The sequence below is a fragment of the Didymella exigua genome, assembly GCF_010094145.1.
Source record: "Didymella exigua CBS 183.55 unplaced genomic scaffold M421scaffold_18, whole genome shotgun sequence".
NCBI lineage: Eukaryota > Fungi > Ascomycota > Dothideomycetes > Pleosporales > Didymellaceae > Didymella > Didymella exigua.
Window position 1 is genome coordinate 329,454 of NW_022984792.1, and position 14,293 is coordinate 343,746.

General features: G+C 54.5%; 8 protein-coding genes across 8 annotated transcripts; 5 read left to right on the forward strand and 3 right to left on the reverse strand.

Annotated features, from left to right (window-relative positions):
- Positions 1-67: 67 nt before the first annotated feature.
- M421DRAFT_6392 (uncharacterized protein) lies at positions 68-319 on the reverse strand (the record flags this gene model as incomplete). The annotated part of the gene is made up of 2 exons (XM_033596098.1): positions 68-124; positions 218-319. 2 exons carry the CDS (start codon positions 317-319, stop codon positions 68-70), a joined length of 159 nt encoding a protein of 52 aa, XP_033447452.1.
- Positions 320-568: 249 nt separating this feature from the next.
- On the forward strand, positions 569-1,795 carry M421DRAFT_422058 (uncharacterized protein). The gene is made up of 2 exons (XM_033593044.1): positions 569-1,232; positions 1,290-1,795. The coding sequence occupies exons 1-2, from the start codon at positions 663-665 to the stop codon at positions 1,314-1,316; spliced, it is 597 nt and encodes a 198-aa protein (XP_033447453.1). The 5' UTR covers positions 569-662; the 3' UTR covers positions 1,317-1,795.
- M421DRAFT_185220 (uncharacterized protein) lies at positions 1,331-1,739 on the reverse strand. The gene has a single exon (XM_033587925.1). It carries the CDS (start codon positions 1,625-1,627, stop codon positions 1,388-1,390), a length of 240 nt encoding a protein of 79 aa, XP_033447454.1. The 5' UTR covers positions 1,628-1,739; the 3' UTR covers positions 1,331-1,387.
- M421DRAFT_6394 (uncharacterized protein) lies at positions 1,759-2,058 on the forward strand (the record flags this gene model as incomplete). The annotated part of the gene is made up of 1 exon (XM_033596100.1): positions 1,759-2,058. The coding sequence occupies one exon, from the start codon at positions 1,759-1,761 to the stop codon at positions 2,056-2,058; it is 300 nt and encodes a 99-aa protein (XP_033447455.1).
- Positions 2,059-4,452: 2,394 nt separating this feature from the next.
- On the forward strand, positions 4,453-8,045 carry M421DRAFT_422061 (uncharacterized protein). Its single transcript, XM_033593045.1, has 3 exons — positions 4,453-4,890; positions 4,959-6,635; positions 6,686-8,045. Exons 1-3 carry the CDS (start codon positions 4,800-4,802, stop codon positions 7,795-7,797), a joined length of 2,880 nt encoding a protein of 959 aa, XP_033447456.1. The 5' UTR covers positions 4,453-4,799; the 3' UTR covers positions 7,798-8,045.
- Positions 8,046-8,172: 127 nt separating this feature from the next.
- Positions 8,173-10,194, forward strand: M421DRAFT_422062 (uncharacterized protein). Its single transcript, XM_033593046.1, has 2 exons — positions 8,173-8,219; positions 8,269-10,194. The coding sequence occupies exons 1-2, from the start codon at positions 8,186-8,188 to the stop codon at positions 10,026-10,028; spliced, it is 1,794 nt and encodes a 597-aa protein (XP_033447457.1). The 5' UTR covers positions 8,173-8,185; the 3' UTR covers positions 10,029-10,194.
- Positions 10,195-11,335: 1,141 nt separating this feature from the next.
- On the forward strand, positions 11,336-12,377 carry M421DRAFT_422063 (uncharacterized protein). Its single transcript, XM_033593047.1, has 2 exons — positions 11,336-11,750; positions 11,818-12,377. Exons 1-2 carry the CDS (start codon positions 11,624-11,626, stop codon positions 12,090-12,092), a joined length of 402 nt encoding a protein of 133 aa, XP_033447458.1. The 5' UTR covers positions 11,336-11,623; the 3' UTR covers positions 12,093-12,377.
- Positions 12,378-12,493: 116 nt separating this feature from the next.
- On the reverse strand, positions 12,494-14,287 carry M421DRAFT_6397 (uncharacterized protein; the record flags this gene model as incomplete). Its single annotated transcript, XM_033596103.1, has 3 exons — positions 12,494-13,096; positions 13,147-14,068; positions 14,115-14,287. 3 exons carry the CDS (start codon positions 14,285-14,287, stop codon positions 12,494-12,496), a joined length of 1,698 nt encoding a protein of 565 aa, XP_033447459.1.
- Positions 14,288-14,293: the final 6 nt, after the last annotated feature.

Sequence of the window (14,293 nt, forward strand, 5' to 3'; positions counted from 1 at the left end):
CACTCACTCACTCACTCACTCCCACATCTATCATCGTCTCAGCTCTCCGCGCAATAACAAATCCACTCTACGGCAGCGACATGTCTCCGTCATATCTATAGATGACAAGGCATGGAATCTTCCTCTGTAACATTAGACAGTTTAGGATATGGATTGAATACAACAACCTCTGCCTGCAGTTTCCTTTTCGACATCGCTGGCTCTGTGAACCATCTACCATCCCGCAATGCTTCTTCTTCTTCTTCTTCTTCTTCTTCTTCTTCTTCTTCTTCTTCTTCTTCTTCTTCTTCTTCTCCCCTTCTTCTCCTCCTTCTGGCATCGACTGGGGGTAACATCCGCGATCGTACTGATCCTCAGAACATCGACTCACTTGCAATGGACGAGCTCATGTGAGATGGTGGCCAACGAGGACGGATCCTGTCCCACGTAAGCAGTCTTGCAGGGGTACATATGTCGCTTCATGTACCACCTTCCTTTTTGATAGCGTCGTATCTGCAGACACCAGATCTCCCTTCTTCTTCTTCTTCTTCTTCTTCTTCTTCTTCTTCTTCGTTTTCACAGAGCCTGTCTCGTAGTCTGGTTAAACATCACACAAGTCGGTTACAAAGTCGTCCGCACACACCCACAGTGAACTTATTCATACCCCGGAACTCACGCCCAGCATGCGCAGTCTTTTCGCCTCCGCAATGATGACGCTCGTTGCGACAGCTCGAGCAGCTGGCGCGAGACCGTGCTCTCAATTCTCGCCCAGCCCAGTCCCGGTCTCAGGACTGACCGCCTACTTCCCACGACAGAAGATCAGTACATTCGCAGCCTTGGCCGACATAGACGAGATACGCCAGACGCTCGCCCAGTACGCCTTCATCATCGACGGGCGCGACTTTGGCGCACTGGCCGACGTCTTCATCACAGACGCCGTCGCCAATTACTCCGCGCCACTGGGCGTTCTGAACGGCCTTGCTTCAATTGAATCGACACTGTCTGCTTCCCTTTCACAGTTCCCCGGAACCCAGCATCACCTCGGCACCCAAAGAATCCGGCTTTGCGACAAGGAAACTGCAATCAGCGCGACGTACTTCCGGGCTGCGCACTATCTGCAACAGAATGCCACAGGAGGGGCGACGCAAATCATCGATGACTCAGGCTTTTTGGTAGCGTACTCGCAGTATCAGGATTCCTGGGTGAAGCAAAATGGAACCTGGAAGATTTCGTACCGGAACAACGTATACATGGTGGGTTTTTGCCCTCTCCTTGATAGTGCCACTGGTAGCTGACCTGACGTCTCGTAGGGGCCGTTGGTCACTGACTTCAGCTGAAACTTCCACATGTCCGTGGAGAGACTGTTACCTTTTGAGCGCGATGCGTGGAGAAAATACCGAAGGCCGCTTCAGTTCTTAGTAACATATGTACGCGTGATGGTCCGAACCTTTCTTCCACAGGTTTGCCAGCTAAGCGTGGTGGTTGTCATGGAACAAAGCCGCAACAAAAACACAGCAAGCACCTTCCATACATGACAATGCGATTGCTTTGTCTGATATCTCCCAAGTGTGCGAAAGCGTCGTACTCGTGATGTCGCCGCCTCACTCAGTCCAACCGTCCTCCCAGTCCAAATCCAAACAGCACACATCGTCGTCTGAAAGTCTCAACAGTGCATCTCCCGCTGAATCGCCCCACACTCCAGCGCAAAACAGCACAGCAATGCTGATCCGAACGCGACGTAGATTGCACGATGCGAGTGCACCCACCCCAACTCCCAGCATGTCCTCGCAAGCCTCACCACCCATCGACTTGCCTAGAAGGAATCTCCGCCCGCGCAGTCCGCCCACAAGCCCGCCATTGCCCGTCAAAAGATCAAAAGCCGGACCGCCCCTTCCGGGTCCGCTGAAAGCCGCTATTCTGGCCAAGCGAGCAGAGTGGCTCGAAGCCAACAAGTTGGAGCGTGCAGAGGTATCCGATCCGATCGAGAGGGACCTCGAGGTTTTGGAACGGCAAGCGCGAGATGTTAATGCGGACGCCTTCAGGCGATGGAGAGAGCGCGTGTATCGTGGCGTTGAGTAGCGAGTATACTGGCGGGGGCAATATCAGAGCGTGGTTGGCGAGGGATCCTGCGGGTGCGTGTGTGAGTCCCAGAATCCAGGGCGGTGGTCGTGCGTGTACCTCTACGGTGCGATTCATGGTTTGAATTCGGCAGCAGAATCTGTCCAGTGCAATGGAAGTATAAATCGTCTTTGCCGACCTTGGCTTTTGCAAACTACACGATTCGAGTATGTCGGCAGCGATGTCATGCAGCAACTTCAAGTGGAAGCCCACTATCTTGCACCGTCCTAACACTCTCAACATGCCTGTTACGATTAGACCGTCACCCGGAAAGTTTGGCGTCAACACCGACAAGATCGCCGCGGCCAGTCGAGACTTGTTCCATGGACGTGGACAGATGAAATATCGCCCCATTCCCAGCATACATACACACCATGCACTGCTCCGTCAAGGACTTTGATGACCAACGTAGCGACAATGTCAACTAGGTTCTGTACCCTGAGATGCCCCCAACGAAAATTATACCCTACGCCAACGGCTTTTTCGAGGGTATTGTCCGAGCGTACCAGCACGACCTACATCTTGTGCTTCGCCCCGACAATGTCTGGCAAGCAGTTATAACGCAGTTCGGCTTCTTCGTCATCGGAAACGCTGAGGAGTCACGCTATCTATTCGTCGCTCACGTGGGGCCAGGAAGAGCTGACCGAAGAACAACTTGTCAACAACCAGGTCCGTAAATGCATCATCCCTGGCTTCTCAACAACAACCGATGGCGACGTCGCCGTGGAAAAAATGTCCATGATGGTGGCTACAATGCACAAGTAGTTCTGCTTCAGAGGGAACACAGGTTGCGGCTTCCCTTCCGTCACTCTACTTGGTGAGAGAGATGACTGGGTGAAAATGCGTCGGCGTTTGCATCTCCTGCCAACGTACGGAAAGCAGGCTGAGGAGTGGTCCAAATTGCGAGTGCCCATCTTCCCCTGATTTGTCGCAACGTTCGACGGACCGAATGAAGAGGATCTGAAGTGTTTTCTGTTGACTGTCTGTCACGCGGAACGCAATGGAAGGGACCAGCCCAAGACGTTTTCCCGGTTGGATGACAGCCCTCGCATTTTGAAGGGCCGACGGTTTGCGCAACTGGGGAGTTTCACTCCACAAGGAATGGGGCAAACCGGAAAAGTAGCAGCTATCGCCAGACGGCCAGGTACATCCTAGAACCCCGCAAGACAGCGTGTCGCACGGCGTTGCTCAGATTTCGGTGGTCATCAGAGAGCTCGAGCGTAGCGTTGACGTGCACACTACCATCTCGTCTGTCGTTGCGTCAAGAAGGTGTGAGTTTGTGACTTGATGAAGCCTGTGTTGACGGATCCTCATCGAGAGGACGTCTCCCAGGAAACAACATGAAGGGACCACGACGAGACTCGTAGCGATGCACTCACTGAACCAACCTCCACTCGGCAATAAAGACAAAACTGTTGCGGCCCGTCACCCCAATAGCGGAAACACGAGGATACGGTACGACTTCGTTCCATAGTCAACTGGAGTCCACCACACAACGCCAACTAAGTCGGAGTGGAACGAGAAATTGAAATAAGCACTTGCGTATTACGCGCGTGCCATGCCATATGCCCACTGCCTGTAGTGGCGCGATATTTTGATGTGAGATTTGTAGTCGGGAGGTTAGCTGTAGCCCTCGGCATATAGACTGGGCGTGTTCGAAACGCGTGAAATTAGGTTCTCGACGTTTTCGGTCCGTGAGTTTGCAGCCACGACTTGCTTTTGGGAAGGAAGAAAGGAGCATGGACAACGGTTCTGGGGGTTTTGTAATCACATCAAAGACAAAAAGACCAGAAAGAAGACGTCGCTGGTTTTGAACCTTGAGTAGGTAGACATGCTGCATTCGCGGTAGGTTTTGGGTAATGTACGTCAGCTGCACGAAGCGAACGGCGCTAATTATAGAAACGCAGATGCAGCTCGTACTGACGCCGTGCAGGATGCAGGAGTGCAGCCTTGAGGATGGGTCCTTGCTCTGTCAAATTCTCAGCCTCGCGGACGCTGAGCTCCAACACTCGATGAATGTGTACTGCTGCCAAGACAAGGGCAGGTTTAGATCTACGCTGTATGAGAGAAACATCATGTCCAGCAGCACAAGGTGGAGCTGTCTACCTAATGACGACTAATGGCCGGTACCCGCATGTATCTAGTGCAGTGCTGCCCTTTGAACCAACAGACTTGGGTGGAGAGGTTCGTATTCGCAATGACCCTCGGTTGGTCTCTGCTACTTTCGTTGTGACGCGTTCAAGTCTGGATTGATGATACTGTAAGCTGAAGATGTCAATCGGACGTGGTTGAGGCGTGGTCGAGCAATATAACTCCTGCATGATCCTCCCTACCCTAGCTACCATTCAGCAAGCACTGCCACCGCCGCGCACCGTCAGCAATACGCACCGGTGCCTCGTGGATCGCTCTAGCTTGCACTCACAGCGTGCTCCGGGTCGCATTGCTCCATTCGCTGAGACTGCTGCAGGTGCGGCTGCCGGGCTGAGGAAGCTTGACCTTTTGCTTGAGCTATACGCGCATCCGCATAACAACAATGTCTCACGTTTTCGGATAGGAGCGTCTATTGCATTAGAGCCACTGCAGCAGTGTCCGCTGATCGCCTTGTTATTATTAGCGGATGCCGTTACCTATCATTTACTTCGCCCCGCATCTCCCCATCGTGCAGCTTCGCGGCATAGCTCCAAGCTGCCAACCGCCAAACCATGGTGCCCAAACCTACCGGGTGGTTCAAGTCGAACAAGTCGCACACGTCTGTAGACATTTCGTCTGGGCAGCCTTCTCCTGTGCCTTCTGGTAAGTGCGCGGTTGGAGATCCAATAGCCTTTGGGAGGTCGTGCGGCTGACGGTACGCGCTGGCACAGTGAACAACGAGTTCCCGAATCCCAACGGGCAGCAACAGGCGCAGCTCGGCCAGCAGCCCCCTCTGCAGCAGCCTTCGCTCGGTGTCGCTCAGCAGCAACAGCAACAACAGTACTGCCCGCCGCAGCAGCAGCCGTATCCCCAGCGGACGACGAGCACAAGTCACAACCACCGCCTGAGCTCGCACGACCAACTGCAAGGCTACCAGCAACAAGGCGGCCCCCCCTCCCCCTCGCCTGCCTTTGATCAGCCTCGCCCGAGCTCACAACAGCTGACGGACCCCGTGTATGTGCAGGAACAGCCCAAAAAGCTGTCTCGCCTAAGCCGCATCGCCGCTGGACTGACAGGGCACAAGGAGGAGGACGCCTCGAAGCATTCCAAGAAGGATTCAGTTGGAAGACGCCAATCGACTAGGGGCAAGGAGAATCGACCTCTGGAACACCAGCAGCAGCAGCAGCAGGACGCACCCCGTCTGAACACGCCGTCGCAGCAGTATCAACAGCGTGCCGGCTCCCAGCAACAGCTGCCCACCTCGGTTGAGCAAGACGAAGGCAGCCCCGGTCTCGACCCCTTCCTCCAGCAGGACTCCAATACACCTGAGGTACCACCGAAAGATCTTCAATACCAGCAGCATCCCCAGCAGTTTGGGTCGAAACCGCTGCAGGGTCAATACAATCGGTCCCCACTCGACAGAGTAAGCACCGAAGGTAGCTATCAGAAGCAGAGCGGGGTAGAGCACTACAGCCCCGACCAACACCAAGGTCCCCAACTTCAACAACAGCAGGCGAATCAGCATCAATACCAAAACTACCAGCCTGTTACTCAACAGGCTCAGACTTCGGACGCATACCAGTCCTTCCCTCCGCAGTCAGCTCCAAGCCCCCGACCTGGGAACGCTCAGCAGTACAGCCAAGATCTCTCAAAACAGCAACGCAACGCCTATTATCAACAACAGCAAGCTGCTCAGCAGTCTCAAGGGCAATCACCGCAGGACGGTCACCTTCAGAACAACCAGTTTCAACAGCAGCAGCACTTTGCGCCTCCACCCCAGTCTCAGCCGCAGCAAACTCAAGACTTCCGTCAGCAGCAAGCGCATCCTGTTCGAGCTGCATCGCTGCACCAACCTGAACTGCAGCATCCTCAGGCGACTCGTGGTGTTCCTCAGATAGTACAGGGCGGACAGCCAGTCGACCAACAGCAACTGCAACAACTCCGTCCACCGTCTTCTCAGCAGCAAGCCCCGCCTTCGCCGCTGCAACATCAGTATCAACCTTACGACCAGCAGCACAATCAGCAGTCCCAGGTTTCCGACTCACCGACCTCCAAGATATCGCTCCAGAATCAAAGTCAAGACAGCATGGCACCCAGCAGTCAGAGCAATGGCAGATTACGCAAAGTCGCCGTTGATGGAGGCCAGCAACAGTCAACGACTTCGTCGCGCGAGTCATCCCTTCTACAGCAACCCACAGCACAAGGTCAGCCCCAAGGACAGCCACCTGTGTCGCCAGGCGTCGCAACATTCGGAGCTAATGTCGTGCCAACAGCTTCACAAGGCCAGCCATACCGAGGTGACAAGCAAAGTGGAGAGACGGGGCATGCAACGCCTCCACCACGATCGGCGGCCAGTGACTTGAGCGAAGAGGATATCGAAAAGATGATGAAAGAGCACGACGTTCTGCGTAAGCATTGTAGGGGGACAAGGGAAATTACTTCAGCTGACTTGATGAAGGCGATAAATACCAGAAGGTGAAAAGGTACTTTTTCGAGCAGCAAACACAGGTACACCAGCTGCAAAACACCTTAGCAAACCAACGCCTGTCTTTGTCGCGCACATCTTGGGACGACAGCGAGTACGCCACTCGTTTCAACAGACTCGACGGACTAATCGCGCAGCTTTCCTTTTCCATACGCAAGGACTGGAAGTCAATCCCTCTGTTCTTGCATCCAGTAGTCAACAAGAACGCCGTAGAAATTGGCAAACAGGAAATGACGGCGGTTGGTCGTGCCTTCATCTCACATTGGCTGGTGGAGAACATCTTTGAAAGGTACTTCCATCCGGATCTGGAGCCAGGCTTTTCGACTCAGCTACAGATGATACAGCTTAACATCCGCAAGTTCGCGCCCTCTTGTCACTCTACCGAGGATGAAGACTCTCTTGCTGCAAAAGTCATCAATTGGCGTCTGGCTACGCTCGAAGGCCTGTCCGACCTGCTAAGAGCGCCACAAGCCGAAACCAATCGCCAGAAGCTGACAGAAACACTAAATGAGAAGCTCATTGCATCACTGCAGTTGCACTTGATTGAGCCCGCCCCACCTGACCTGGCCGGCGGTGTACCTATGATGGTTGAATTGGCTGTCAGTATTGCGCAACATTTGCCACTTGAAAGTCGAGAGGTACATATCGAGTATTTCCCTCCAGGACATAGCATCGTATCAGAGTTGATGAAGATGGAGTCCGGGATTCCACCCTTGACAAGCCCAATCAAGGAGGTCGACGAAGCGGATCGAGCGTCGTTGAAGAGTGTGGCCTCTAAGTTGGACGACAGTACGTCCGCTGACCAAGACATGCAAGGGCCGCAGCCTCTTAAAGAGGACAAGAAGCGCGGCTTTTTCGGAGGACTGGGTGCGTCTAAGAAACCCACGACCGCGCCAGCATCGCTTGGCAAGCGCGAGTCGTCTCTAGGCCAAGGTGGCAGTCAGCAGAGCCTTACGGGACCTCCTGGAAGCTCGAGCGGCCAGAAGGATGAGCCACCACCTCCACGCGTACGTCTGGCTGTCGGTGTAGCAGTCCAGATCAGAGGCAAGACTGTCTTGAGTAAAGCACCGGTTTATAGCACTTGAGACTCGGTTCGGTTGGCTAGAGAGACTATCAGGATACGGTCTCTTTTTTCGCTTCTTCATACACGAAATGTGTAGATGGTGGTACTTTTGACAGGCATTGCAGCTGGACCTGAACGTCAGCGCCTGGAAGATGGTTGTACTTAGCGAGCGTTGGATTTGTTGATGGATCTATGTGCATATACCGATACCCTCGCTGCGTCTACGGTTGAGCCAAGTATAGCAGTAATTATGAGCTTGATATCCTCAAACTCGACCTTGTGTGCGCTGATATGGTGGAAGTAAACGATCTTCGGACTGCCTCAAGCTTTGATTGGTCGACTAATGTTTACCGTATGTCAACATGAGAATCGTCGCTTCCCCACGATCCCGGCCCTGCTCACACATGGCAATGGACGATTCGGAGACATCGTCGCTATATAAGGGTATTCCAGTCGCAGAAATTTGCTCTAGAAGTCCGCTGATACGTTCCAGCGACATCCGTGGCCGTCACATCGCCGAGCGCAACACACGCAGCATGCCTCTCGAACGGCCGCCTCCAGATCCGATGCCTCACAACCTTCGACATACAGAGGAACGTAGGACTGCCACCCTCCGTTGAGACCAAGATCGCCCGCCTCGCATGGTCCCCACCTGTTGCTCCTCCGCACACATCCTCCGCGTCCACATCGTCACGGCGCGCGCCCCGGCCCGTCTCGAACCGCGTCCTCATTCATGACGACAACACAACGCGTGTATATGATCTGCGCGATGATAGATGGAATGCAGTCATCAATAACGGCTCAGGCGGCATGGGGAGGAACGTACACGTCGAGTTCGGCGCCAACGAAGACGAGGTCATTGTGTGGAGCGACTTCGGCGCATGCGCAAAGGTTTGGTGCCTAAGATCCGGGCGAGCAATCGAGATTAGGGATCCCAAGTTCCCCGGCAAAGAAGGCAGGGGGTGGGGATACAGACCGTCGAGCAGCGAAAGTCCGGGCGGCGGGCAGGCTGGAAGGGGAGGGGTCATGGCTATGCTGTGTCGAACGTCGGGCATGGATGTCCTCATGCTGCTTGCACCGCGCACGTATGCGCAGATCAGTCGCGTTGATCTGCCTACGGTCGATGCAGCAGGTTTAAAGTGGAGTCGTGATGGGCGTTGGATTGCGGTTTGGGATGCGCCGTCGACTGGGTACAATCTGTACATTTACACCGCCGATGGACACCTGTACCGCACCATCACCCGCGAGCCGTCCAATGATGTGAGGGAATGGTTTGTCGAGGGCCTGGGCATCAAGAGCGTCGAGTGGGCTCCTGGAACAGAATGGCTTGCAGTGGGTGGCTGGGATCGCAGAGTGCGCATTCTCTCGACGCGGACGTTTGCGCCTGTCGTCTTCCTGGATCACACTGCCGCCGTCGACGTTCCTGGCGCGCCTGTTTTCTCCGAGCAAGTCGATGGGCAGGGCAACAGGACGTACACAATCACACCACAACCCGTCACGCCGCCAAAGGCGCCGCTGGAGAAGAGCGAGACAAGTTTGATGAAGCAAGGTATCAGCATTCTTGCATTCAATAGCGACGGCACATTGTGCGCTACGAGGGACGACTCGACACCAAGCACAGTCTGGATCTGGGACTTGCGAAGTCTGAGACCTCGAATGATCCTCATTCAACACGCACCGGTCAAGACCCTGCAATGGCACCACGATAATCCTGCTCTCCTCCTCATCCAGACTACATACGACTCACCGACCTTGTATCTCTACCAGGCTTCTGACCTTTCAGCTTCAACGTCCGCCTCGACGTCAGCATCAGCACCCCCTCCAGCTATCCTCGACCTCTCTTCCCAGATTGCCAAACATGCATCAACTCTTCCGACAAGATGGACAACATCTTGGTTGCACACCCCAGCCGACAAGAAACCCGCCTTTAGACTCGCCCACCAGTCCGGCTACATTTTTACCTGGCCTTTCGGCAAAGATGTCATCCTTCGCTTCGATACACCAGATGGCAGTGACGCCAGCGACGATAGCCTGTACGATATCCTGACTGGTCGGACACCGGTGCCGAGACTACCCGACAGCGATGGTCCGGACATGGACGACAGTCTGCTGGCAGAACAACAGCTTGTGACTGAAGACGAGGGGTATCGAGTGAGCTTCGAGGACACGTTCAGGGGCAAGATGAGGGAGGAGTCGGAGCGCAGAAGGGGGAGGAGTGTGTTGGATGAGAGTGGGTTAGATGAAATATTCTAGCCCCTCTCTACCTACGAATCTTGGACATGAGTATGGCGTACGGTGTGGCATGATTTTGGGCTGAGCTGAGTTGATCAGTGGTAGATACCCCTCTCTTTTCTTTCTTCCAGGTACAGTACCAAACATCTAGTACCAAATTACAGTGACATGTTCCACGAACCTTTGACTCGCTCTTGCCACCCGAGCCTTCCTCACGAGGCAGTTTACGTCCTCTCTAAAAAAAACCCCCCGTCGATTACCCCTGAGGGAAGGGCCAGGCCTTCTAGTCGACTTGACCGTTTTCCCCTTGCGGCTTACTCTTGCTGACTCTCGCATGGTGTATTCGCCACCATTTCCTTCCACACAGGGAAATGTAGAGGAAAAACCGTCGATTTCCCATAGCAAAAGGGCCGCAATCCTTCATCGTGTTCGCCTGCTTTCCCCCGTTATCAGCGTGCACTCCAAGTGATAGGGCAGCGGATACTCCCTCTCGCCACTATTACCTACCCAACACAGTAACTCTCACAAACTCCATCAATATCCCATGAGAGAAGGGCCGCAACGGCTGTATTCGAGTCCTCGGTGACTCGCCTACGTTCCCCATCGAGCATCTTGGCGCCGTGGCTCTGATACTATCTCCCGCCGACCATATTTCACCTGTGATTACCGTTCCTTCCTCAAGAGGTAGTTCTCGCAACATCCATTGAAAACCCATGAAAAAAGGGCCGCAAAGCACGCTTCCTTCATTGTAGTCTTCGCCTACTTTCCCCTTTCAGTAGCACAGCGACACGTTCTGATACGCGAGTGTTGAATCTTCCGATATTCGTCTTTGCCACCCTCGCCTGCCCAACGCAGCAATTCTCAGAATGCCCATCGATATCCCATGAAAAAAGGGCCGCAATCTATCGCCCCGTCTGATCGTCTTTGCCGACATTCCCATCCAAGCAAGACAGCATTATGCCATCTCACGCCACCCACTCCTCGCCCGTGGCCAGCGATCCTTCCGCACAAGGCAACCCCTCGAAAAACCATTGATTGTCTACAGCAAAAGGGCCGCAACCCGTACGATCAGCCTACCTCATGCGGCAACACGCCGCCCGAGTGTCGATTTCGGGTGGCGCAAGAAGGCCCGTCTGCGCTCCTTCAATCCACCACAGCGCCGACCAGAAACACGGAAGGCAACTTCTCGGCACGGCATCTCGGCCAGGTAGCTAGGCCGCCGCGGCTCCACTAGTTATGCAATATACTCAATGGGGCAATTTCAGAGCTAGGATGATCGTCTGTTGATTGCGTTGCGCTAGAGTTGCCCTTCCTTAGCGTCATCGGCGGGGAAGCGGACGGCGGGGCCAGCGCCGACGTTGCGCAACGACGTCATACCGGCGTCGCGCTTGTGACGCGACAGCAAGCAGGATCTTGGAACTTGGAACCTGCGAGTGCTCGACATGAGGAACGGCAGGGCTGAGGGGGTCCCTCATATATCAGATCAGCGGGCGCGGGCGACGAGCCTGCGACTTTACACCGTGCCTAATCTCCCATACACTACCGTTGCTTTGTCCGAAACTACCTCGTATCTACTGCTACTCGTATTATCCCCAGCTTGAAGCCTAGGAGCAGTTATGGCCGACAAAGAAGAGAAGCCTACAGAGCAGCCCAAGGGCGGCGACCACATCCCCGCAACCAATGAGGAGGAGGAACAAGACGAAGCGCCCAAGGGCCTCTTGAGCAAAATCGGCGACCCAGTTGGTACGCAGCTCGCATGCACATGCCGTTCCCCTCCACAACCCCGCCGGGTCTCTAACATAGGCAATAGGCAACGTCCTCGGCACCGCCCTCCGCCCCATCGGTGCACCGCTCGAAAAAGGCCTCACAGGGCCCCTCGGCAGCGCAGTCGGCGGCGCAACACGACCCGCACTGGGCCCGCTGATGGGCGAGAAGCACGAGCGATCCGAGCTGCTTGGCGGGGAGAACAAGGACAGCTATGAGAGCAAGCCGGAGAGCATCGCGGGGAAGGAGCAGACCGGGGATAACCCGTTGGGACTGGATCAGACGGGGCGATGGGGGTTTGCTGATGATGAGAAGAAATAGATGGTTGGCCTTTGACGAGGGAAGGACCGGGGGATTGATGATATCGGGATTGATGATATCACGATATATGATGAGCGATTGGTATGGATGAAAGATTGAAAACATTGATCGTGCTGTTGTGCGCTTTGTGCGCCACGTCGTCGGCATTCTGCAGAGAGGTTTCCCTCCCTGCAATAGTGCTTGTAGCCCTGCTTGAACGCTCCGTAATGTCATGAAGAGGAGTGGATAATCAATATATAGAACTTTCCAAAGAGGACATATCTTGCAGATCCTTATTCCGTGACCGCAGCCTGCTAATGTCTACACCGACACTCAATGTAGCGTAAAGTTCAAGCGACTTGTGGGTGTTAGCAGGAGTCAACGGTTCGTAGTCAAGGTACTTACCAAAAGTGTCCTAGGCTCTAAGCCTGAATTATCGGGATGCTCTGAGGATTGATCACCTCGCTGGTCTGCAGCTGGAAGATGACCTTGTCGACGACTTTTCCGGCCTTATGTCCGATCTGTGACAGTCGGCCGGCCTTCTTAAACCCAAAGTCGCCCAAGTAGCTTGTGGCCCACTCGGCATCCTCACCTTTTTCGTAGTGCACGCTCGCCAAGATAGTCTTGACAATGCGACTCGTTCCGTTCTTCAGGTACTCGAATTCGTTCACCCACTCGTAGCCATCTCTCTTGATATAGCTAGTGTTGCATATGTACATCATCTGGTCGAGAAGACACCTGCCTATGCCTTGGTGGATGAAGCCGGGATGAATGTAAGTCTCAAGTTCAAAGGTGAAACGGTACATTCCCTTCGAGTCGGCAAGATCTGTGAGATAAGTGAGGCCGACGATCTTCCCCGTGACGTAGCCCTGCGGACCTTTGCGTTGGGTGCGCTTGCTCACTGCCACAAGGCACGGCAAGCCTGCCTGAATGATCCCGTCGATCCAGAAGCGAATTTGTGCTTCGGTCTGCTCTTCAAGCTCGGCAGCATGAACTGTCTCTTTGACATAGTGATTATAGATTTCCTGCGACCGGTCAGCCAGATCCTGATACTAGTATTCAAGGAAGATCTTACCATAATGCCTGGAATATCAGCAGGCTGGACAGGGCGGAGGTACATGTTCGCTTTGGGGTGCAGTTGACGGTCTGCTAGCACCGGTCCTTCACACGTGGACTTGGGAATCGGCCTGTTCCGCTTGGCTATCTGTCGCCTCGCCCTGTTTTGCCTGATCTCGAGGATTTTTGCAATTCGGTCTTCCATGCAGAGCATAGCGAAAGGACTCTCCAGCTCATTGTCCCTGTCGTCCTGGTCGATCCTCGCTTCCGGAACGATTAGTGTGGTCATGAAACAGTTGTTTGGCTGACAATCACTCCATCGCTCCCAGTACGGCGGGTCCTCCATGATGTCAATGTCGCTCATAGCAGCAGGCGCACGGTGTGGAAGCTCTTCCCAGAACTTGCGTGGAGGGCTGCCATCAATCTTTTCATGGAGCCAGTAACGCGGTACGATGTCCTTGTTCACCCACTTGCCGTCCTGCTCCTGTGATCCGAAGAAGTCTGGCGTGTCAATGTCGACGACATTAGTGCAGTCTCGGCTGTGCTCATTTGCCCACTGATCAACAACCTGGCTGAAGTGACGGCTCGTAAAGCCCTTACGAGCAGCCCAGTCTTCTGGCGGTGGCAACCAATCTCCGTTCCAACCGAGGAGCTTCTTCACGTCGTATGAGGGATCTCCGCCGCTGTCAGATCTGAACGTGATTCCGCCACCGCTCTGACTACCGGCAGATAGCTCTCTGGGGATCTCCCGCGCTTTCGGCCAGACGTGTCTCCCATTTGTTGGCTTGGAAGTTCTTGGCCAGCGCAGGTTCTCGTTGCGTTTGGGTTTGGAAAGGGACTCGACCGGTTTAGGGTCGTTCCAAGTCAGCGTGGTCACCGATGGCCCCTCGACTGTCGTCGCTGGTGAGGGTGGCGTATGGGCTTTGGAGACGACTTTGCCGCTGCAATGGGTCAGTAAGGTAGACATCGATGGACAGAAGTACTAACGGAGAGACTTGACTCTGAGAGGGCTTGCCCAATGGAGACTTGTCCGATGCTGGGGGAGTGCTGATGCCAGTAACTTTTCCCAAGTCCCCCAACCTCACATCACTTTTTGGCTCGACTGGCGCAGCAGCACGCCTGCGCAAGTGTGGTGGAATAGATGCACCCACAGGAGCCATATTCGG